The sequence below is a fragment of the Phaseolus vulgaris genome, chromosome 4 (assembly GCF_051622355.1).
Source record: "Phaseolus vulgaris cultivar YP4 chromosome 4, ASM5162235v1, whole genome shotgun sequence".
Classification (NCBI taxonomy): Eukaryota; Viridiplantae; Streptophyta; class Magnoliopsida; order Fabales; family Fabaceae; genus Phaseolus; species Phaseolus vulgaris.
In genome coordinates this window covers 41,717,024-41,742,223 of record NC_143501.1, presented here as the reverse complement: position 1 = coordinate 41,742,223, position 25,200 = coordinate 41,717,024, and the positions used below count along the sequence as shown (strand labels likewise).

The following is a 25,200-nucleotide window of genomic DNA, read 5'->3' as shown; positions in this document are numbered from 1 at the left end:
ATTGGACTATTTTTACCAAAGTGTTACCCTTCTCCTTTTTATGTTAAAAAAGGTTCAATTTGCATTTATAAATACTATAGTTATCCAATTAAAACCATGTTCAATACGACTTTTACAAAAGTTATTATAAAATTAATAAAAATGTCGTTCATAGCAACTTACAAAAAAACAAATGAAAAAACGAGTTATACTGTCATTGTCCACATTATTTACTCAATTTCATGGGCAAACGGCATGGCATTTGGCTGAACAGCAAATATCTTAATTCATTCCAACAAAAGTTAATTCCACAAACAAGCGCTTCTAGATATTGAACAAGAAGTTCTATTCTTCATGTCACAGCATGTCCTCGAACTAATAAACCAGAGTTCAGCACAAAAGTAGAGACATTAAAATCAATAGAACATATGTGGTAAAGCTCTAATTGTGTTCAGTGATATTAGTCCAACTAACAAGGATAAAACCATAAACACTCTTTTTGTCAGTCTAATTTCACGTTAGTGTGAAAACTGAATGTAACACATGAATAACCTAACAAAAATCTGAAGCCTACACATGAGGAACAAATTACATTTCCTTTTCTATGATTGTACAAAGGGCAAACACAGTTGAAAAGTATCTATCTGCAGGGAAATCACATCCACCAGAAACAGTGATAGCCAGCGAACATCAGAGATACAAAAACAAAAATGATGCAGCATGATTGCGGCGAGGGGCACTGGGAATCTTGTGTCAAATGGCTACCTAAATAAACCAGTTTGCAACTGTCCCAGCTTTGCTACTCATACGTATTTAGTCTTGAGCCCTTGTGCATTTACCGAGCAATTTTGTGTTCTCTATCTTATCAGAAAAACAGCTCTAGAGTGTTGTCAGAAAATAGGGCAAGGAAGGAAAGAAATTCATGATCAGCCATTGCACTAGTCCAACCAAATCTAAAGCAAATAAAACTGTGAATACAGATAGTCACGAATTTTGTAGTAATCTTCGCACAGAGGACCTTCAATAACAATTTGCTGGGCACCAGAACCACCACCCTATAAGAATAAAAAAAAATACATCTTAACAGATCAGAATCATGATCCAACAACTGAATAGTCTTATCTGTATTAAAAAATTACCAGTTTCCTAAGATTACAGAAAATTAACAAATATTCAGAAGAAGCACTTGCCTTCTGAGTTGCATCCCCAACTTTCCGAAGAGTTACATATTCACCACAACGTAGAGCCCCACCAGCAAACTCCACCTATGAAGTTAATTGAGTTATGATACATATTTTCATAGTCAGTGTTCTCTAATTTTCTTTTTACCCAGGTTTCAGTTAAAGAACACGGTAAACAGCACTTTCAATAACTTTAATTGACTTAAAAATGATGAATTTCCTTCAGGAGTACAACAATCAGCATGTCTGCTAGGGAAATGAAGTCGACAACAGACGATCGGAGCAGGGACGAATTGGAAACTAAAATTGTGAGTACCTGAACACCCTTGCTGGAGAGAAACTGTTTGATATCTGCCAATTTCAAATCGCCAACAAGAACAGATTTATGGGGAGGAGCTGCTTCAGAAACAGGGAGCACCGAAAGCGTGTCACTTTCTGTCTTGCCTACTACCGCATCAACCCAAGCTACTTCATAATCTCCCAGCTGCAGTTGAATTTATTTTCATTGTTCAAAATAATGAATTACCACCTAATGGAAAAAGGTTTGGTTGTAGCTATTCAACACGATAAATAACGGCAGTATATAAAAATGAAACAGTTCAGCAAACATGTACTTTTACCTTTTTGAAGAGTACATTACTCATTAGCTTCTCGGATAGTAGAACCTATACCCAGAAAAGCATAACATGATTAATTCTGACATCGTGTAAATCTTATTTGGGTATGTATGAAATTTGACATCATTGTACCTTGTAAGCACATAAATCAGAGGTCACATCAATTGTCTCATCAATTTGGGGAGCAGAAACGTGAGGACAAACATGCTTTAGGCAGTGCTGCTTCAGATGCTCAGTAGCTTCAGCTGATCCATGCACCAAAACCTTTCGGAAAAATCAATAAGTATTCATCCCTTAAACCAAGTCAATGATAAAATAACGATAGTATTATTAGTTCATCCCTTAAACCAATATCATATGCCAGTCAGCTAGACCATGATAGCAAAAATGTTAAATAGTAATACTGGGAGGCAATTAGAAAAATACATGCACAGATTTGGTGCATGTCTCCTGATATACAGTTCCTTATTGTTCAAGATAATTCTCAGTTATGTAGGTATTTAGCTTTTAATTTCGAGTAAACACTAAAGTAGTCTGTCAAAGATTAGTCTATTAAAATTTTAGTGAACAACTAAATTAGTCGGTCAAGTAAACTAATTTCGCAAGCACAAATTAATCTAAGGGAATTAGTTGTCCCCTTGTTCCCAAATGTTTATTTTATTGTATAAACTTGATAGTCATGAGGGATTAATTTGTATCACAGTCATCATTTACAGGGATTAGTTTCAAGTGACTTTAATAACATTTAAGGACCATAGTACGGGTTAATATTACTCGAGGGAGGATTTGCTCCACCAAGGCAACAAAATCTTTCCAGGCAATTTGATTGTAGTTTCACAAATATGTTATTTTGGTTCCTATAAAGTTTTGACTGCAAATCTGGTATTCCAATTTTTTAAATTAAGTGATTTTAGTCCATTTTTAATATTTCATCCAACTGCTTACAAAAAATGCTACATGTTTGTAAGTGATAATAGTATCAATTACTCATTTTAGTAAGATATTAATATTAAATTTGACAATTAACTTCAAATACATATTAATCTGACAGATAAGTTAACATCTTTTATTCACCAATGAATGATATATTAGTTGAATTGCTTAATTTTGGAAAACTGGAGAACCAAATCTACAGTTATGCTTTTATAAGGATCAAATTGCACATTCACGAAACTAGAGACCAAAAGTGGATTTAAAGCCTTTAGTTTACCAAATTAGCATTCTAGGTAAGTTTTAATATCTATGGATAAATGTGTTTATCTGCAATTTTTAGCAACCATTAGGAAGTAGGTAAAAAATAAAATTGTAAGAGAAATTGCATTTCCGAAGAAAATTCACCACGTTTGGAATTGGATAAATGAGGAGATAAAACTTGAGGTGGAACCATAGTGAAATGTTTTCTCTCCTAGCTCGAGAATAAAATAGAAAGGAAAAAAATCTAATGAATAGTCCCTTATATTGTACGAGATAAGAATATTTTAAGAAATAAGGGTTTCTTTATTGTTTGTTTTGCAAGTTTTCCAGATTCTTAGTAAAGTTAGGTTCAATGTATCTTAGGAAGTTCCTCTTAATTGTTCTCTAGTAAATCATTTTGCCATTCTGGGTGGAGAGATACACTCAAGCACATTCACAAAATTTCCCTTCACTTGTTCTCACATATTGTTACTATTTAAAAGTCATCTTAATTGCAATACCCCCTAGCTAGCCTTAATCGCAGCCTCTTTGGGGTTTGCCATAATTGCAACCTCAATAATAGTGTTTAGACCCACGTCAAATAGAGAGGTGTAGCTTAAGTAGAACTTATAAAGCTAGGATCATTTTAACCTTACAAGTCAATTTTGCGAAGTTAATATAGATCCTAGGTTCAAATTCTAATGGTATTAAAGTTTATCCTAGATCTATTGTTCCACTTGCATTATTTGACACTTTTGGGCACAAGAGGGAGTGTTGGAAAGCTGGGGGCAGCCTCCTTGGGTCGTGTCTTAATGGCAACTTAAAGGTTGGAGCTACAAATATCAGATAGTGCTCACCTTACAGGTTAGTTTTGTAGGTTGAATTAGACACTAAACACAAATTCTAAGAGTTACTATTTGTTAGAATAGATCAACTTAAATAGACTTTATTGAAAAAGTTGCTATATGCTTCGTGTTGTAACTTGTACCTAGTTTCTAGATGTGACCTTTCTTTTTTTTTTCTCTTTCCACTCATTCATTGTATCTGAATTTCCAATGTCATATTATAAATGAGAACCTGTTAGAAGGGAATTAAGCTCTTAATTCATTCTCTATTCTTTTGTATTTTTCTCAAGTTGGTAACAGAGAAAGTCAATCCTGCTCTGCCTGTCTCTATCTGTCTGGCCAAGAGAATTTCATTTGGCCACCGTCTACCGCTGCAGTTTCATCCACCGAAGTCAGGGTTTGGTGCATCTCAAGGAGCACGAACCAACCCCGATGGTCATGTGTTCAAATTTTGTCAGACACACCACCATGTGTTGCCTTCTTCTCGGCTGACCTAGACACATGTGTCTCACACGCCACCTTCCCGTGGTCGGAATCCTTCTGCACCACCACAATCCAACTCGTCAAAGCCTTCTAATCACTTTTGCACCCTTGGTTCTTCATTCTGGTACTGTTTGGTGTGACTTCAAGGGTTCTTCACAGTTTATCTCTCCATTGTCTTTCGGGCTCCACCACTGTTTGCTGTGTTTTTACAATCGGCATTGGATGTGGTATGTAGAAGTGTTGTTTCTGACTACCGGTATCATTGTATTTTGAGAGATATTCAAGTTGTTGGGTGCGGGTTGTTATTGATTTATGAGTGTTGGTGTTGGATATTGGATTGTTAACATTGTAGATCTGTTGATGTGGGTGTTAATTTGGACCCTTTAGGTTGTTGTAATTCTGATTATTTAAAAATTCCTCTTTCAATAGGCCTTCCTTTACTCAAAGCAGGTGCAAACATCCTCAATACTCCTTTTTGTGGGAGGATTGGCCACATTCGAAATAACTGTTTCACCTCATGGTTTTCATAGCAAGACAGCAAACATCCTTTAATCTAATAAGATTGAATCAATATTTACTAATAAAGAATATTAGGAATATCTCAGGTTAAAGTCTGGCAGCCAAGCACAGCCTTTCACCCATTCTATTTTGTCAAAAAAGCATGCATTTCGCAAACCTTGGAGTGTCAAATTCATTCTCTATTCTTTTGCAATTATCTCAGGTCTATTAAAAGGTCTCTCGTAGGCTAAATATTAAAATATGGCTGAAATACCCCTTACAACTTACAAGGCTTGGGTAATCTTCCCTCATTGTGCTAGGTTTGGTGGTTGATTTAGGCCTAGCCCACCACCAAGTAAGCCTTGAGGTTATTCAGCTTTCCAAACCACAAAAGCCCACCAAGTAAGCCTACAATTTCCTTATATTTTCCTGCACCTTTATCTACTCATTATAATACTATCCCGCTAAAATCCTAATTCCTTGCCACCGAACAATTGTAGCCAGAAGGTCAAAATATTCCCTCTTAAGATACCATAGTTTTTAAAGGTGGCAAAATAAACTACTTAATTGAGGCAGATCCCCTTTCCGAAATGACAAATCCAAATATAATTTATAAAAGATTTAATGATATGCTCACTTAACCGAAAAGCACCAAAGAGATTCATACCAGCTTCAAGGGAGCCACGTGAGATAGAATATTTTTAATGGATCTTCCATCTGAACGTCCTTCAAAATCCATGTAAACCAACGAACACTTAACTTGCACCTAGACAAAAATAATGTCAATACCTTACACCATCATATGTAGATTTGGCAGATTTAAGATTCGTACAAGTGGAGTGATAAATACTAGATATCCAAAACATAGGAATGCATCTATCCGTACATCAATAATTAAAAGAAGCTACCATGTAACGCTCCCTATCTGATGTGTTTCGCAACCAAGTTAAAACGAATGGATAACGAGAGCTGAAGAGCATGATAAAATTCAAAATATACACAACAAAATTTTGAATAAAAAAAACCACGAATGTGGTTCCAACTCAATATTATGCTTGATTTCTTTGGGGATGAAAACATAAGATGCCTAGATATAAACGTAGAACAGAGACACGCATATATGAAGAAAAATTCAGTTGTAGGATCACTGACTGCAGGAAAAACAGACATGATACCATCTTTTGTAAATCTCAAGAACTGATACATTTAAAACATTTGGGAAAGTAATAGAGTTTAATAACATTCATAGTGCAAAAGTGGAAGGCAAAATTAAAAAATTCAAGTTGGTTCATCTAATCAATTTCTGAATACAACAGTAACATGTCCAAATTCAAAATATAATTAAATAAATTTATTATTCATAAGAAGCAGAAACACTAAAATGTAATAAATAAACACTGCTACTTACAGTCCTTTCATCAGATACAACTTTTGATGGCTTTGTATCAAGTATCAAACCTGCAGCACCTTCATCAAGTTTTCCATTTATATCACCACCTCCCTGATAGAAAATAGGAAAAATGATAATCAAGTAATATTATTAATAACATTTTGAATTATAGATCCCAACAAAACTCTCCATTCCTCTATATCAGAACTAATAAAATAGTACGTGTGAAAAAAAAATAGTTAGAAGCAGCATGTGTTACTTGCCATCCAAATGTCAATGAAAAAACAGTTAAAGACAGAAGTAACCAAGCCAAATGCAAAATAGACCATAACATGTTACTAAGCTTAAGATTCTTGTATCATAGTTTTTCCTTTATAAAGTTTCCTTATGTTTTATGATCCATTAATGCAACTCACCTTATGTTTCTCAAGTCTGAACTCTGTGCATACTTTTGAATAATTAAATTCATTATATTCTATCCATTGAACCTTCTATGTTCTAATTCAGAATACAAGATGGTATAAACAGTAAGGTGGATTTTTAAAAATGAAAACTACATATTGAAACTGGGAAGTAGATGTTTTAAAAAAAGAAACCCACATGCATTGCAATCTGATTCATGTCTTCATCCTTAATTACATAATCATCTGGATTTATGACTTCACCAAAATCATCCCATTCTAATGTATTCTCATAACAGGGAAACATTGGAGCAACGCTCGTGGAAGGGGGAACAAATCCATCAATATATATATCCCGGTATCCTCCACCTCGTGGACCAGCCACTGCAAGTACAAATCAAATTACTGAATGAACTTTATACAATTGTGTGAAAACTTACAAAACATTAAAAGAAATATCCAAAAAAATTCAAAATATGCATAATAACAGACAAATTCAAAATATGCATAAAATAAATGACATGATTTATATTAAATACAGATTACCTTAAATAGTAAACTCACATTACAAAGTTCATAAAATGATGAATAATGACAATTCAATATCATTTTATGTGTTGAAATGGTAGTTTTTTATTTTAAAACTCTTATGTTCAGTGCGTATTAAGACTCAACCAGTTGAAGACAAAAAGTTCAGTTCTATAATCATAGAAAATTTTAAATATATATAACACAACTCTGAGTGAGTAAGTTAAACGGAAGAGGTAGTTACTACAGGAATCTGAAATGGATAATTCTAATTGTCTAATTACATTTCACAAGAGAACAGTGCCAAATTGATATTTTCTACTTAAAATGAAAAAAAAAGGTGAAACATTTCAAAAGAATATCTCCAAAATAATTTATACTACTCATCATACCTTCTGGTGGTACATGATTATTGCCAGAATCAACGACCATTGGATCACTATTATTATTATCAGAGCCATGAGATGTTTTCAATTCTTCCTCTTTCATAAGACTGGCTTTTAAAGCTTCTTTTTTTATTCGATTTTGCTCTTCTTCATAGGCAATTAGCTCTTCCCCAACCAAAGGAACACGCTTGGAAACAACAACTTTGACAGCTTTTGGAGGTGGATCAGCTTGGAGCATACGAGCTAGTGTGGCAAACTGCATATCCAAACACATGAGGATTAGTTGAAACAAAATAATAGCAATCATCAGTTTTAAGCAGTTAAAGAAAATAGATGACAGGAAATATTACATGACTAATTGTTCCATTCTCATTGCTCAAAAAAGAAAAAACATCATTACCAAAAATATAAAGCATTCTTTTAACGAAAATAAATTTTCAACTGTATTCTGTAAGGCTAGGAGAGAAAATACAACATCCTAAGCTAGAATTTAAAATACAAGACAACAATACAAGACAAAAGACGGAATATTAGCAGTATTGATATTTGTGCATGTGTGGTTGAAAATATTGTGCAAGATGAAAACAGAAAGATTGGTGAGAAGATTGTAAAGGTGGAAACCAGGATTGTATCACCCTGAATGCAACAATGAAAATATATATCCCAATGGATACAAAAAATGGTTGTTTTCATCACACATTTTACATTCAAGAAAGAGAGAAGAAAACCAAGGTATATTACAAATGGGTAAGAAATAACTCAAGCACTTTCCCAACAACCAACATAAGAAACTCCATTGAAAAGTTTGAAGTAGATGCTGTTTTCACGGCTAAATACTCCATGCCCATGCCACATTACTTTTAGAACCAACTTATAAACAGTATTACTTTATATATTCACAGGGACAATGTCAAGGTGGGTCATCGGTAAATGCAAAAAAGAATACTTTATAGACCATTAAAGTTACTAGCAGCTGCAAATATAGTCACAGCTTTTCTATGACTTATTTAATCTTTGGTGCCTTGGGAAAAGCTAAAACAATATTCATATTGAAATTTGAAATACAAATGCAACTGTGGCATTAACACTTTAGGGAGAAGCTGCTAATAGATTAGCAAATAAACGTAGAGAAACCTGCTACAATTTATGGTGATTCTCATGAATAGGAAAACACAAAGGAAAAAAATTCTAAGAATATACCTGGCCTCTTTCAGTAAAAAGCACAAGATTTTTCATATCATTGGCCCACTCAACAAATATATCATGAGAAAAACCTGCTTCTAAACTTGCCATGGATGCTAGAACCACCTATGAAAGGTATATGTGTCAGAGTCAATAAGGAAGTTGATCTAATGAAGAAAAAGTATTCAAATTATTCAACCTTTGGACCCTCTGGAGCATTGTCAAGCTCAGTCTTGTTAATCAGAAGGGTAATATACCTACAGATACAAGCATTGCAATCTTTAGATACAAGATAACATTAGCAATCATAACAAGAGATTAATGATTTGTTTGATATCCTTAAACTGAGGTTTTGAAAGCTCACTTTTCACTCATTATTGAACAAAACATTTGCTTCTATAACAGATATCTCAAGAAACCCAAAGTAATCAAAGGTTTAATATGCCAAGCACTAATTAGGTGTCAAAAGTATTCCTAAGAACCAAAAGAAAGCATAAAATTAAACATTGACATAAGTATATCTTACTTCAAACTAAGTTACAGATGAGACCACTTACTTCAGAAGAAATATATTTTCACGAGTTTTTTCGAAAGACTTTGCTATAGAATCACTCATCCACTCAAGGAAACTCTTCACGTAATCAATTGTGCTGGAAGCAACATATGTGAGGAAGTATATAGGGTAGTTCAAGTTTTCATCAGACCAATACTGCGAGAACAAAGATCTGAGATATTAATTCAGGCATACACCATAAGGAAAAAAAAAGGGAGAAAGAGAGTAGAAGCACACGTCTTGTACTGACCGATTCCAACATCAGAATAAGTTCCAACACTCGTCCAGCAGTGTCAACTGGTAGTAATACATTGCCACCTGCTCTTAGAGTCTTCTTTAAGATATCTATATAGTTGACAAGATAAATGATCACAAATTTAGGAAAACCAAAGGATATATAAATCCTAAACAATTTTTTTCCATTTCTTGGTCAAGATTAAAAAGTACATGTTTGCCTCATCAGTGAATGTACCAGACATAAATTCTTACAGTTTTCTCTTAATAGCTATTGAGAAAACAAAAAAATGGAAAAACCCTGCTAAGTTCAGTCACATTGCTGAAGTTACAGGATTAAAAAGATGGTTACCTCCAAATTCTTTGTCGTTTTGACGTCTGTAAGGCTGATTGTTCAAAGCATTGTAAGCATCAGTTATTAGAACAGCAGGCCGCACAAAAGAACCTAAAGCAGTTCCATTCAAATGCCTAGAAAAAAATAGATTGATAAGTAGATTCTTGTTGCTCTCTAAAGGTATAAAATATAAAATTTAACCACAAGTAATTTACCTTTCTTTCCTATGATTAAAATCAACAGCATATATGACATCCTCCCCATCTTTTGTAATTTTCCAAACAGTACCTCCCAAAAGATGTCCAGCAACATGAGGCGCAATCACAATTCCTTCTCCTTTGCCTAAAAGTGGTTAAAAATTAAAATGTCACTAAAGATAACAAAACCCAAATAAGAGAATATTAAGTAGTGAAACATGAAGGCGTATCAGAATCAGAGAGGAACTCTAAATTATTAAACAACACTGGTAGAGAAGTTATATGCGACATTGGGGTGACTTTGCCTATTTCATACAAGTGTAGACAATTTTTTGTCTCACACCAAAAGCTTTGTTTTTTATGAATAGATAATGCATGATTTAATTTCACATCCCTAATTAATGTACACTTGTATATCATAACTTCTACAAAACAAATAAATATTTCACATGGTGAAAATCAGTAAATTGTTACTACAAAAATGTGTATTAACTACTGAAAATAAAATTTTAAACTAACCGCATACTTTGAATAAGTGGATTCACATGATTACAAAATTTATTGCAGTTCAAAGCTCCAAAACATTTGAAAATGGGGTGTATTCACAAATAAACTAAACTTTCAAATCAATTTTTTCTAGTCGTTAAAAAAATTTATTATTGCTCATGCAAATAATTCTAGACACTAGAGACTGGAAACATGTGAAGTTGTCATCATTGAGGCCTCTTCTATTTGCCAAATAACCATGAGAGGTCACATAAAAATATTTTTTCACTATATAGCAGGATGAACATAAGAAATTAGGCAAACACCATCAGCATTGAACATTTTTCCTTTAAAAAGTTATACTACATGACATCAATTTTGGGCAGTCAACCCCGCTAAAGCTTTGAACATGAGGCAAATAGATCTTTTTAACTTGGCCCCAATCAAAGTGATTTTCATCTTTGACTCCCTCGAGGGAAATATCCTTAGCTTCAAGAGAGCTGATGCCAAGATAAAGGGTTCCAGTTTGGAGGGAACTTTGGATTTTCGAATGGTCTTTAATTTCATTGCAATAAATAAAGATTTGAATGGGATTATGATTCAGATACTAACCTATATTATATACAAATAAGACGGTGGGGTGGAAGAAGAGAAAATACTAAGGTGTAAGAGTTAAACAAAATGCATGTCACCACTTCAATGCATAACATTCTAACAATAGTTAAAACACCTACCTGTCAGATGATGATTCTGAGAATATGTTAGCCTCGTTACACTCTGGAAAGCAGAATCAATATCATCCAGTGTGAACAGATCGAACTCGGACACTTGCTACAAAATAACAAGACATCTCAATCTACCTATCCAGCTATAAAACACACATTCTCCAAATTATATCTAGTGATTAAAAAGACAAGTGCACATGTAAGAATATGACAGATCCAACATCATACAAACCAAGAAGCACAAAAAATCTTCTTCTCAACAGCAAAACCAAACAAACCAGTGTGTAATTTCACCTTTCTTGAAAGGTACTGGTCATACATAGTGAGAAGGCCCAATCTGTAGACAGGCTCAGTTGAATAAACGGGGGCAGAGAGTCCAAGCTGCTTCATGGCATATGGGAGGGCACCAAGGTGAAGTATATCAGCATGTGAAACCAAGACAGCATCAATGGTTGATGCTACCCTATATGCCAGTCACAAAACCTCAATAAGAAATCAAAGGTAACAAAAACGTAGACATGCCCGAAAGGCAAAAACACAAATTTCATTGTCATTCAAATATATAACCCCAGAAAAAAAAAACTATTTTTCTCCTTTCTAGTTCAAAACTCTAGTGCCCCGACAACAAACAAGGTATAAAGGAAAATAACTCATAAAAATCAATACTGGGGAGTTGAAATTCATATCATGTTAGGAAGCAGAAGGGTGAGGGATTGTAACAGAGCTACCCACATGAAAAAATTCAATCTTGTTCACCACAAACATGCCTAAAACATCAATTTCATTGTCATTCATAATTATAAACCCACCCCACATGAAAAATAACATTTTTCTTCTTATTTCTTGTTCTAGTGCCTCTCAACATACAAAAAAAAAATTTAAGCAGAGAGAGAAAGACCTGGAGAGGGGTTGAAGGAGGGACGGGTCGAAGTGGTCGTTCCAGCCACAGTCGATGAGGAAGTTGAAGTCATCAATGGAGACCAAATACGAGAGAGGGTTCTCATTGTACACTCCACACAGTGGCGTTACCTGCACTGACGTTCCCATTTTCCTCTCTCAACTTCGTCCACACACACACACAAACCCTTTGGTGTCTCAAACCAGAAGGGGTTTATGGAAAGACTGTGAGAGATGGTCGGAGCTAGAAGGGGGAAATGCAAATGTTTTCTCTAATAAAAAAAAGGGTAATAATTGGAACAAGACTAATTTTATCATAATTAATTATAATTATTAATCGGTAGTAACTATATATTAAGCAAAAATATTTCAAAAAAATTATTATTTAATTATTTAATACATTTAAAAGAAAATATTGATGAACTAATTTGATTTACCTCAACTTACAGCATTAGGGTTGATTTCTCACAATTTGAAGATCATGTATGGTAAAATCTTAATTAATAATAAGTATAACTATTAATAGTTTGAATTAGTTTTTAATCTTCTATAAAAAAAAAAGTAGATGTTACTGTTCAAAATGTAGTTCAAGCGTACCAAAAAGAAGTATAGTTCTTATTTTGTTTTTAATTGTTATAAAATGAATTTGACTCCATTTCTCTAAGAAAAATAGTCTTGTCCTTGTTATTTTTATTTTAGATTGTCTAACATATTTTTTTCATTTTAACTCCTAAGATGCGTAGATAACTTTTATTTTATTTTCAAACAAATAGGAAATAATTCAAAGTGACAAAATATTATATATGTGAAAGATTAAAAAAATAGAGTTCTAACACTATAATAAATTACTATAATAAATTCAAGTCGTTATTATTTTTTTATGAAATAACTTAATTATGCATTTTGTTTCTTATCTTTCATAATTTTCAAAAAATTGTCATGTAACTTTTGATATTGTTTTCATAATTTACAATCTTATATAGATTTAAACAATCTCAACATTAGATAATATTATCTAAATATTTTATTTTAATAAACTATTTTTATTTTTATATAAGACGAAGATTTATATGATTTATGATTTTGACTTTGGCAATAGTTAATAATATTTAGTTTTGATAAATTAGTGTTTGTCTTTTAAGTGTTTTACAAGAAATAATTATAAAAACTTGTAAAAATAAACTCAAAATTTATTGAGTTGTTAAGTTTGGTTTTCGACTTTTAAATAATCTTCATTAAGAAATCATATGATAAAATATAAGATTTAATATGAAACTTTACTATAAATTAAATATTCGGTTTGAATTTGTTAAATCATCTTAAGAAGTCATCACTTACATATTCTAATCAAATATTTAACATAACATGTCAAATGGTTCTAGAAGTGTATGTTAATAAGTTATCATTATAGAAAAAATAATGTTCAATATTGAAGGTACTTTAAAGCATAGAAAGTTGAGTACAAAATTGTCAATTTCTATTATAACATTAACACAAAATAGAAGATTTAGTGGTTTTATTCAAAACGTTTAGAAGTATAAGTCTCCTCGTGCAAAACCAACTAACGACCTCATGTAGAATATTATTGTATATTGCATGTGCTACTACTTCAAATTATCATGTTAGATCAAGAAACATCGAATAGAGAATATGAAGAGAGTGCACTACCTTTTTAAACCTTTTACTCAATAAAACAATCTCTCAATGGGGAGAGTTTAGTCGCATATTATTTATATTAAAAGCTAACAATGTTTTAAAACAAAATTATTTCTCGTAGCCAAAAATACACTTATAGAGTACTCAAAAAAAAGCAAAAAATGACTTATTGGACAAAAAATATTAGTATTTTTTTATCTTAAGAGAGATTTAGGTAATACTTAAAAGTGACTTTTCGTACTTATTGTAAGCTAAAAGTGACATAAAAAATATATTTAATCACTACTTAATTAGTGAAACTTTTTACAATTTATAAATGAGAATTGGTGTGAACTCTTATGAAATCTAGGTGTCTTTTTTCTTTAACTATTACACTTGTATTGACTTTGGTTGTCTTACACACGTTTGGACAATATGTTTTAAGAACCTTTTTCCAATATACTAATGATCACTCATAAACTAACGACGATCTTGCACATTTAAAAGAGTTTTTAATATGAATTATTAGTCATGAATTGCTCAAAAACTTAATTTACTTATCAATCATAACAAAAAATAGTTTACTTAGCAATCAATATGCATTTTTTGACGTGGGAGAAGATGAGAATGTACAAAGTATGTTGAATAGGTTTCAAACTCTTTATTCCGTAGGGAAACATCCTGAAAACTATGATACTGATAAAATTTTGAGAAAAATTTCTAAGCAAGGAAGATCCCATGTGATCATTTTAGAACACGTAAATGTTTGGACAACATGCCACTCAAAAAAGGTATTGATATAAACCCTCTCTTTTTTTAGTATTTTCAAGATACATGAGTTGAAGTTTTAATAAGATAGATTACTCAAGAAAATAAAAATCTATTGCATTTAAAGCTAATAATAAAAAAGGAATATTACTACCAAGGCTTTGATGACCAAAGAATCATTAGACAGACCCTCGAAAAAGGATAAATATAAGGAAGAAGATGAAATCTCCATCATCTTTAAGAAGATCCATTAGATGTGAAGAAAATAAGGGCAACTCCAAAAGTAGGAGAACTCCACCCCAATCGACCATGAATTTAAAAGACATTTAAGACTCAAGTTATTTGTTATGAATATAGTAAACCAAGATAGACAAATACATTTCTTGAAGAACAAAGTTAAGAAGATTTTAATTTCACCTCAAGGAGACTTTGATAATTCAAAATAAAGAGACTTTAAACTAAGAAATGGATTAGTGATACCTACATTTTGTCATTAAAGCATACCAAAACTTCTCTTTAACTTTTTCATTTTGTCCCAAAACTTATAAAAACCATAAAGGAGAACTAAAAGTTTTGTCAAACACAAAATGAATCTTTGAAAACCTAGTTTATCTTTGTAGACAACCTTTCACATAAAAAAATATTAATATATTAAATGATTAAGAACATCTAAAAGAATAATCAGAACTTAAATACAAAATTACGTCTTTCTGAGTTTGATCTTGAGGAAAAAGAAATTCAAAATACTTTTTTAAAAAAAATAAAGAAGTTGGGGAAGAGATTATTTAAAAATAATGATGATTTTAATAATAAACAATATACCTTTTAGAGAATGAAACTTTCACAGAGGTAGGAGATAAAATACTTAATCTTCTAATTGGTAGATTAGAGAATTAAGAGGAAAACACCATTAAAAATAATTGATAAGAAATTCATTATTAAGTCCATTTAGTAATTAGGCTAGTCCAGCAAATCTATAATTATTTTAATAATAATTAATATCCAAATAAAAATTATAATTAAAAAACATAAAAGTAAATAAGGACTTAATATAAATGTCCAATAAAATTTTAATACACATGTTCTTTACAAAATTACATCTTAAATTATTCAACCGTAGTTAATAATTAAAGCACAATTCATAAGTCTTAATTATTTGAGGCATAACATAATATTATCCGAGTCACAACACGTTGACAAATTTATATAATTCAAACAACATAAATATTTTTTTAAATTTATTTTAAAAAATTGATGATGAGAATATACTAATTATTCTTATAGAAGTGACTGAGACAATAAGGGTTATTGGTTCGTTTCTTTCTTCCTTTGTTCTTAAGTCACGAGTTTCGGCTCTCGATCGAGAGTATACTTGCAAAAGATACTCAAGTAAGTATTTGATATTTGAGGTGCAATGATTGACATCTTAATAACGTATTTATACTTTGTCTGATGTGATTATTTATATAGTTTGTCATAAGTTATATTATTGATAAACTATATTTAATGTGTATAATCATAAAATTGGAAATACCTAATCTGTCACATATTTCTTTTTATTTTAAACTTTTTATTCATAGTCAACTGACATATGTTACCAGATCGTTCAATTCTCACGGGCACAAGATAAACTTAAACATATAGTCAATCTAACTAAATTAGTTATAAATTATTAACCTAGAACACCATTTTGTTTTACCAAATTTTAATTGGAGCACTCATTACCAATTTCTCATTAGGACTAAATTGAAGTATTCTTTTTAGTCCTTTAGCTTATTTTGGATAAGATAATATTAGTGTGTGAAATTCTAATTCCCCTAGTTTAGATTCATGGTGAAATTAATGTTTAAGGATATATATACAACTTTTTTTCTTCACTTTTTTGAATAAATAAAAATGTTTTAAGCTTGAAATCGTTTTTAAAAATAGTATGTAATTGGTTTCACCTATTAGATATTTCCATATTTATAGTGATTTTGTTACTCACTGTATTGAACAACGACGCAAAGAGTGTTTTAAGTCCATTGGAAGATTTATAAACATTCATCTTAATAACTTTAATATTAAAAATATTTTTTTATGTAAAATATTTAAGTTTATACCACATTACAATATCCATAAATTTAAGATATTAAAGCCCTATCGTGTTATCATGATAATGTATCATCATATGATAAAAATTAAAATGTGTTATGCTGTAAAAATACGAGGACATAATATAAAAGAATTATAAATTATTTTATATTCACATTTTGTAAATCTACTTAACCATTTTATTTTTCTAATATTACAATTTTTTGTTTTTGTGTTTTTACAATGTTACACATTTTTTCTTCACAATTTTACAATACAAGTATTGTTTTCCAATAAAATGTTATCACATCACTCACATTCTAAAATGATAATCGAAACAACAACATACAAAATTAATTAAAAAATACACTTTGATTGTAAACAAAAGATATTCATATAAAAATCACTCATTTTTCAGTTATTAATTTTTTCAGAATTGACCCAGTTTTAGATTAATAAAATTGTTTTATTACTCCTAAATCAACAATATTATTTTTTTATTTGTAAGAAAATAGTGTTGTTTATATTTAGTAAATATGTTAATTTGGTAATTGTGTTATTATTAATTATTAAATTAATGAAGTTATTTCACTTTGTTGTTAACCTATTTATGAAGTGATACTAACAAGTAAACTACACAACACAGCGAAGAGGATCAGAAATCCCAATATTCCATTTATCCATTTCCCCCCTTCTCTCTCTCTAACTACTGTCTCTCTCTCTCATCGCCGCAACGGAATGGCCTCCATCACGTGCTCCCCCACCTCCCTCCAGCTTCGATTGGCCTTCGCCGCCCCCAGATTCCCCCTCGCCCCGCACGTGCGAATGCGGAACCTCAACAGGAATCGCGTTCGCCCTCTGCGCGCGGAGCGAGACGGCGCCGCTTCGGAGTGGACCGGGTCCAACCTCGACGGCTTCTCCGGATGGTCCGACACCGACGCCGAGCAAAGGACCGACGAGAAGAAGGAGTCCTATGGAGGTGAGTGCGTTCTCCAAAATTGTACTCCTGGTTCGCAACTGCTCACTGTTTAATTTAGTTATCTGTTTTTATTTTGCAATAATAATGAAATAACTTGAAGTATTTCCATTGATAATTGTTTAATGAAGATGAATGGATGTTTCGATTACCGATATGCATTTTTAAAGGCTTATGTTGAAACCTGTTAACCTACTCTCTCTCTGTTTTTTTTTTTTTAATTTTTAATAATGAAGGGATGTTTGACTTAGCTTGGATGCAACAATTTTAATTTGATTACGATTTTGCCTTTTTTTTTATAGAGTTTTCAAGACATTAAAGGCCAGTGTTAGTGATGTTTCGATGATGATGATGCAAACTAGTAAAAATATTTGCCGTATTAAGTGAAGTAGGAAATCATGTAAGAATAAATAGAAGGTGGAGAATTTATAAATATCACGTTAGAATACATTGATGGTGTAACAGTTTTTACAATGTTGGCCAATCATGAATTGCACCATGTACGGTAAAATTGTTGACTGTTTGTAACAATTAGTAAGTCATGCAACGTAGTTTGAAACTATTATTAGATAGTGTATGCACGGAAAATAGAAAAGTATTTTAGGGATTTTTACGTTGTCATATAATAACAAATAACTATGCACGATAATTGGTTGAGTTTATAGTAATTATTTTAGAAGGCATGCCAACATTGAGAGTGCATTGAAATTAAGCTCATTATTTGGCTGTTGTTGGTGAGGATAGTTTGAGATTAGGTGTGAGTGAGGATAGTTTGGTCATATTAAACATGATGGATTTCTTCGTTCATGATTGCACTTGAATTTGATTGGATTATTGCCTTGCTGGATTTAGATTGCATGTAAGTACTAATGAACATGGGAAATTGGGTCAGTGGGATGTGAATTACTGTAATGTCAGTCGTGTTTTGTGAAGTGTTAGCAATTTCACATTACTTAATAACACTTTTGAAGTAGCTTGCTTTCAGGAGTTGTGGGAGTAGGAGTGGCTGGAGTGCTTCTTCTTTCAGGGTTTACCTTTGCTGCCTTATCTCTTGGCAAAAGGACTGGTTCCAGTAAGTTGTCTTCGCTTGCTTATCTCGGTTGTAATCATTAAGTTACTTGTAAGGCTTACATGTGAGTTAATTAAATTGTTTTCTGTTTAACTAAACTTCTGTGTTGGAAATTGGAATGTGTATGGCTGGATACAGGACCACAACAGCACATGAAGCCCTTGACTACCCAGCAGGAGGAAATTTTGTCTTATGATAACCAAACTACAGAACAAGCAAATGTTGATAAGACGGAGCAAGGAAATGATGAAATAGAAGGTCAGATAGATAGGTCCAATGATTATTCATCTTCTGAGTCGGGTAATATTCACCGTGACTATAGTATTGTTGATGATTCTGTTATAGGATCCCAGTTGATATATGATAGTAAAAATCCCTCCGATGATGTTGATGATGCCACTAAACATATATTTGTTGAAGAAGACTTACAGCATGAATCAGCTTTTGATAACAAAGTTTTTGCCAGTAAAAGCCCAGTGTCACTTGAATCTGAAAATACTGTTGATTCTTTTAATGCTTATGGATTTAGAGATTTTGATAGCAACCCTACTGTAGATACAGCAGAATCTACTGCCAATCTTAAAGAAAACGTATTCAATGTTGATCCAGGAGATCTGCTCAATCATGATGGTGCTAAGCCACCACACATTAATACTGTTCAGAATGATGAAATAACCAGTTCAAGTGGAAGTGTAAGTTTTGGTTTTACCGAAACCTATTCTGGTTCAGGTGCTGATAACGAGACAGAAATTGTTAGTGTTGTGGTCAATCCTGAGTCAAATGACACGATTTCAGATCCTAAGGTTTTCAATGAAGCTGTTCAAGAGAATATTCTATCAGCTTCAAAGGAGGAAAACCTTGATCTGAACAAAATTCCGCAGGTCTCTGCCGAGGGAAATGAGCCATCCCTTGAAGAGTGGAGCATTCCTGGAAATGATGTTTATGAAAAATCATCTGTTTTATTGTCAGCCAATACACTGGTAGATGAGCAGGCTATAAATGATAATTATGAGGTTGATGAAGTTAAATCTGAATCTCCAAATTTTGGATCCTTTTTCTCTGTTCCTGGTATCCCCGCTCCATCCGTAGTTTCTTCAACTGTACAAGTGTTTCCTGGAAAGGTTTTAGTTCCTGCCGCCGTTGATCAAGTCCAGGGGCAAGCACTAGCTGCTTTGCAAGTTTTAAAGGTAGTTGTTTGTTTTTTATTTTCATGTATAAAGGTGACTATAATGACATTTGCATTTGTAATTTAATTATAGTTTTTTATCCACTTGTTGTTATTGTTCACTTGGATATTTTTACATTCTTAGGTCATTGAGCCCCATGTTCAACCTAGTGATTTATGTACTCGTCGTGAATATGCTCGCTGGTTGGTCTCTGCTAGCAGCACTCTTTCAAGGTAGTAGTTTATTTGTTCCTTTTACATTTGATGTGAATAACAAAATGTGTTACATATGTAATGTGTAGTACTTGACATTACATGTGCTTTTCTGGTTTGTTAGGAGCACTGTATCGAAAGTGTATCCTGCCATGTACATAGACAATGTTACTGAGCTTGCATTTGATGATGTCACTCCTGAGGACCCTGATTTTTCTTCCATTCAAGGTCAGTATGTGATGTCATAATTTTTTAATATTACAACTCTTTTCTGTATTCATATTCTGTCTAAATAAGATCCAATATTGATTTTCAGGCTTGGCAGAAGCTGGACTCATTGAGAGCAGGCTTTCAAGACAAGATATACAGTTGTCTGGTGATGAAGATGATGACCCATTTTACTTCTCCCCTGGAAGGTATGTTCTGTCTGAATTTGGTTATCTAATCTGTGGTTACATTTTTTGTACTCTCTGCAGCTGTACAGTCATACATGATTATTTCAATTGAACTTTAGACTTGATCTTTCATCTCATTTTTTCTTAGTGTGCAGTTGCACAGCCTTCTGTTTGAGATGTAATTTTAACTTTGTATGGTGTAGGCTACCATTGTGACCACCTTCTATGTTATTTTCTGCAGTCCTCTATCACGTCAAGATCTTGTCAGTTGGAAAATGGCCCTGGAGAAAAGACAGCTTCCAGAAGCTGATAGAAAGGTTGCTCAACTTGTTTCTTTGTTTGATATTTTTAAGCTATCTTCTCAATTCCAACTTCATTGAAGTAAATGAATGTGTTGATCTAATCCATTGACTGATGAGCAGACACTGTACCAACTTTCTGGTTTTCTCGACACTGATAAGATACATCCGAATGCATGCCCTGCCCTAGTAGCTGATCTATCGGCTGGCGAGCATGGAATAATAGCTCTTGCATTTGGTAATTATAAAAAAATGTTTAATGATATGCTTGATAGTGAATTGTGATTGATCTCCATATTATTTGTTTAATGTTTCTCTTCTCCCAATTATTTATAATTTTTTAATTTTCAATCTTTCTTATATTTTTGGGGCTTGAAATATTCCAGGTTATACAAGATTATTCCAGCCAGATAAGCCAGTAACAAAAGCCCAAGCAGCTATGGCTCTAGCTACTGGAGAAGCTTCTGAAATAGTTAGTGAAGAGCTTGCACGCATTGAGGCAGAATCTATTGCTGAAAATGCTGTGGCTGCGCATAGTGCTTTAGTAGCGCAGGTAGAGAAGGATATCAATGCAAGTTTTGAGCAGCAGCTTTTCATAGAGAGGGAAAAGATTAGCGCTGTTGAAAAAATGGCTGAGGAGGCAAGACTCGAGTTGGAAAGGTTAAGAGCTGAGAGAGAAGGAGATAACCTTGCATTGACAAAGGAGCGTGCTGCTATTGACTCAGAAATGGAGGTTTTTTCAAAGTTAAGGCATGAGGTTGAGGATCAATTACAAATCCTTATGAATGACAAGGTAGAAATAGCACATGAAAAAGAGAGGATTACCAAACTCCGGGAACAAGCAGAAGTTGAAAACAAGGAGATTTCCCGTTTACAATATGAGCTAGAGGTAGAACGAAAAGCCCTGTCTATGGCCAGGTAAAATCATGAAACTTTTATGGGCAACTAAATTATGTTATATTAGTTTTCAATTTTAGCTTTTTAGGATTGGTAAAAGCAGATATATGGGGAGAGAAACAGTGACAAATATATTTTATTTTCCTTTCACTTTTACCTTGGGCTAGGATGAATTACGCAATTACTCTCCATCTTGTGTATCAACTCACATGGAAGGGACTTAAATCCGAGTAATAGATCTAACATGAGTAAAATGAAACCTGATAGATTGTTCTATGTAAAAGGGTGCATTCGCCTCCTTTTTTTGGATAAAATTGAAAAAACATTATTCTTTTCTTTTCATAGTTTCAAATCAATGAAAATAATTTTGAAGTTAAAAATTTGGATTTGAAAAAGATGCTGCGATTGTTACTGTGATATGCTTGGCCCATTATTGTTCATAGTGAATCAATGAAGTACTGACAATAAATATTCAAATATATATATATATATATATATATATATATATTTGGTACATATATGTCACACTTCAATTTTTTGTACGAAACTATGTCATAATGAAGTATGAAACTTCAATTGCTTTGTGAAACAGTTTTATTTAGTTTCTATACGAATAATTGCTCTCAATTTTTTCCTTGCCACTGGTAAATAACACTAGAAGTTTTGTATGGAGCTACTGTGCAGCATAGAAACCAAATTGAAAATGTCTGCCGTGTATATTATAAATTCCAAAATGTGGGTTATGCAGCAGTAGCATATAGCAAGGACTAAATTGAAAACAGTTATACTGTTAGGTTCCTCTTTGTGGGATAAGAAAAATAGGGGACCTACTAGGGAACAATCACATAATTGAAAATAATTCTGAAAATACTTCTTTATTGCTGAAGGGAAAGGAAAGTAACCCACGGATCAAGTTATTAAGGTATACCTCCAAAGGAGCTTTCTCCATTTACTCAGGAAATCGCCCATTAAGCAATATATTCTCAATCAGCCCCTTTTACTTTAAAGAGGAACCTGCAGACCCTTTTGATATAACTTAAAAGGGGGTCAAAATAATTTTGAGTTTCTTTTTAACTTTTATTATGTTTTTTTTAACTAAGGCTGAATTATCACATGAGAAGATAAAAACCACAAGAGAAGGTGAACCATTTATGTTCTCCTGGTGAGAAATAATGATGCATATAATGGGAATTAAAGGAAACACTAGTGGGAGTTAATTGCTAAATGATATTGAAGACTACTTAGGTTAGTGGGCCTTATTATGGTTGTTTAGTGATACATACTTTAGCCTATCTTTGTGAGAACCCTGACGATCAACCTCATTCATTCAACTTCTGGTCTTTATTGAGTGTGACATTAATATATTCATCTTCTCATCTTTTTGAATAGACCCTTTTCCTTTTTCTCATTAGTTGGTATGAGAGCTTTGACTCTTGATTTTCATTGAGATTTTTTTTTTACTTTCAATTTTTTGATTTAAAAACAATTTTTGTACTTATGGTAGGTACTAGTGTTGAACTTGTTTCATCAACTCAATGCATATATAGAGATAAAGACAGAAAAAGAGAGCAAATATATAGAGATAAAGAGAGAATGTTTGATGAGTATTGAAAGAGACATGCTTTAATTGTGTAGATGGAGAAAATAAAAACAGAGCTAGTAGAAAAAGAAAATTTTAGAAGAAAAAGAAAGAAAAACAAAACTAACTAGTAGAAAAGAAAATTAGAGAAGAAAAATAAATAAAAGAAAAATTAAAAAGAAAGAGTTGAGAGGAAAAGAAATAAAAGAGAAGGAGTTGAGAGAATAAGAAATAAAAGAAAAGAAATTGAGAGAATAAGAAATAAAAGAAAAGAAATTGAGAGAATAAGAAATAAAAGAAAAGTTGAGAAAAAAGTAAATTCTAGAAAAAGAGATAAAAGAAAAAAAGGAAAAGGGAAATAAAAAAGAAGTTGAGGAAAAAGTAAATTCTAGAAAAAGAGGAAAGAAAAAAAGAAAGGAAAGGAGAAATAAAAGAAAAAGAGGTGAAAAAGTAATAATGGAGATATTTTTCTAATTGTGAAAATGTTGTTTTTTTATCCATTCAACAATGTGAGGGAAAGTATTCCAGTTTTTGAATGGAAAACTAATAAAAGGATGATATTTTATCCTGGTATTGGTTTACTTGTTTCTCTTGGAGGAAGTGTGGAATTTAGTGTGCCTTATTATAGCCTACAAAAGGATGAAACGTTAGGGAGACATAGGAATTGTAAAAGAGAAAATTAATATGAGAACTTTAGAGAGTTAAGTTATAAAAATCCAAATTTTGATCTTACCAGGGCAACTTATGACAATCAACCCCATGACCTATCATTCACCTTCTTATTTTTCTTAAGTGTGGTATCAATATCCTTCCATAAATTGAATATCAATATGGTCTCCTTTCCGTTTTTACATCACCTTTCCTTTTATAGTAACTATTTAACTGCTTCCAATTGTATTTGCAGCAGGGAATTCACATAGGTGTGGTTGAATTTGTGAAATCTTGTTTGCTTTGCGCTACCAGTACATCTAGTCCCGTGAGGCAAATGCCTTTTTGGCAATTGTTTATTGTAGTTAAATGAAACAGTTCAGATAAACTTATATTTTGTATGAAATGATAGTTCTTACCCAATTACCACCTGAATAAATGGTTATGTTAATTCTTGGATTCAGGGCTTGGGCAGAGGATGAGGCCAAACGAGTGAGAGAGCAAGCAATAGCCTTAGAGGAGGCTAGAGATCGTTGGGAGAGGCATGGAATCAAAGTGGTAGTTGATGATGACCTCCGCAAGGAGGCCTCGGCCGGAGTTACATGGCTAAATGCCTCAGAGCAGATTTCGGTTCAAGGGACAGTTGACAGGGCCGAAAACTTATTGGACAAGCTCAAACTAATGGCATCAGATATCAGAGGAAAATCAAGAGACATACTTGACAAAATCATCCACATGGTCTCCCAATTTATATCAAAATTGAGGGAATGGGCATCCACAACAGGAAAGCATGCTGAAGAATTTGGAGAAGCTGCCATCTCAAAGGTAGGTAAGTCAGCCAGTGAGTTGCAACAAAGTGCTATTGAAGTTGGATTTGGTATCAAAGAAGGTACAAAGCGTGTTGCTGGTGATTGTAGAGAAGGGGTTGAGAAAATCACTCAAAAATTCACACAGAAGTTCAAGACCTGATATCTTCTACCCTCAACATTTTTCAAGCTTATTGGCTGTTGAGTGGGCGGTTACCTTTGATTTATTTCCAGTGCTTCATTAGAGATATGTAGCAGACAGAGATGCAGGGACATTGGCGCTTCTAATGAGTGCCTTTTGAAGATCACAACATATTCAGGTGATGCCGTGCTTGTATAATTCATACTCTTAAGAATTGTAGTTCAACATCTTCTCATGCCTGCATCGCATCTAGGGTAAATGATAAGCGGCATGGATTTTTTTTCTTTTGCTTTGTATAAGTTGTCATGAATCATCAACATCATTTTCCACCAAATCATGCCTTGCGATAAGGGTAATAAGTGATCTCACTGTATAAAGATATTGGATTGTGATTCACTATCACTATGATTAAAATGAAAGTTGAATGTATATATTTTAACGTTTTA

At 32.8% G+C, this 25,200-nt stretch overlaps 2 protein-coding genes across 9 annotated transcripts; one reads left to right on the top strand and one right to left on the bottom strand.

The window, feature by feature from the left end:
- Positions 1–395: 395 nt before the first annotated feature.
- On the bottom strand, positions 396–12,415 carry CPSF100 (cleavage and polyadenylation specificity factor 100). Its single transcript, XM_068646692.2, has 18 exons — positions 12,091–12,415; positions 11,487–11,655; positions 11,202–11,298; positions 10,000–10,126; positions 9,803–9,918; positions 9,467–9,561; positions 9,221–9,372; positions 8,863–8,920; positions 8,682–8,789; positions 7,488–7,737; positions 6,767–6,951; positions 6,185–6,277; positions 5,444–5,542; positions 1,910–2,041; positions 1,781–1,825; positions 1,477–1,644; positions 1,170–1,244; positions 396–1,034 (listed from the first exon to the last, which is right to left on the bottom strand). Exons 1-18 carry the CDS (start codon positions 12,237–12,239, stop codon positions 933–935), a joined length of 2,220 nt encoding a protein of 739 aa, XP_068502793.1. The 5' UTR covers positions 12,240–12,415; the 3' UTR covers positions 396–932.
- Positions 12,416–17,177: 4,762 nt separating this feature from the next.
- LOC137837621 (uncharacterized) lies at positions 17,178–25,200 on the top strand. 8 transcript variants are annotated; one of them, XM_068646688.2, is made up of 11 exons: positions 17,178–17,544; positions 18,527–18,613; positions 18,749–18,910; positions 19,220–19,797; positions 19,921–20,009; positions 20,113–20,216; positions 20,305–20,404; positions 20,625–20,700; positions 20,806–20,920; positions 21,069–21,600; positions 24,271–25,200. In XM_068646688.2, the coding sequence occupies exons 1-11, from the start codon at positions 17,304–17,306 to the stop codon at positions 24,773–24,775; spliced, it is 2,589 nt and encodes an 862-aa protein (XP_068502789.2). In that variant the 5' UTR covers positions 17,178–17,303; the 3' UTR covers positions 24,776–25,200. The 8 variants fall into 8 exon arrangements, with proteins under 8 accessions (XP_068502789.2, XP_068502784.2, XP_068502785.2 ...); XM_068646684.2 differs by having other exon boundaries at positions 17,202–17,544; positions 18,749–18,868; positions 18,956–19,797; XM_068646689.2 differs by having other exon boundaries at positions 17,207–17,544; positions 18,749–18,868.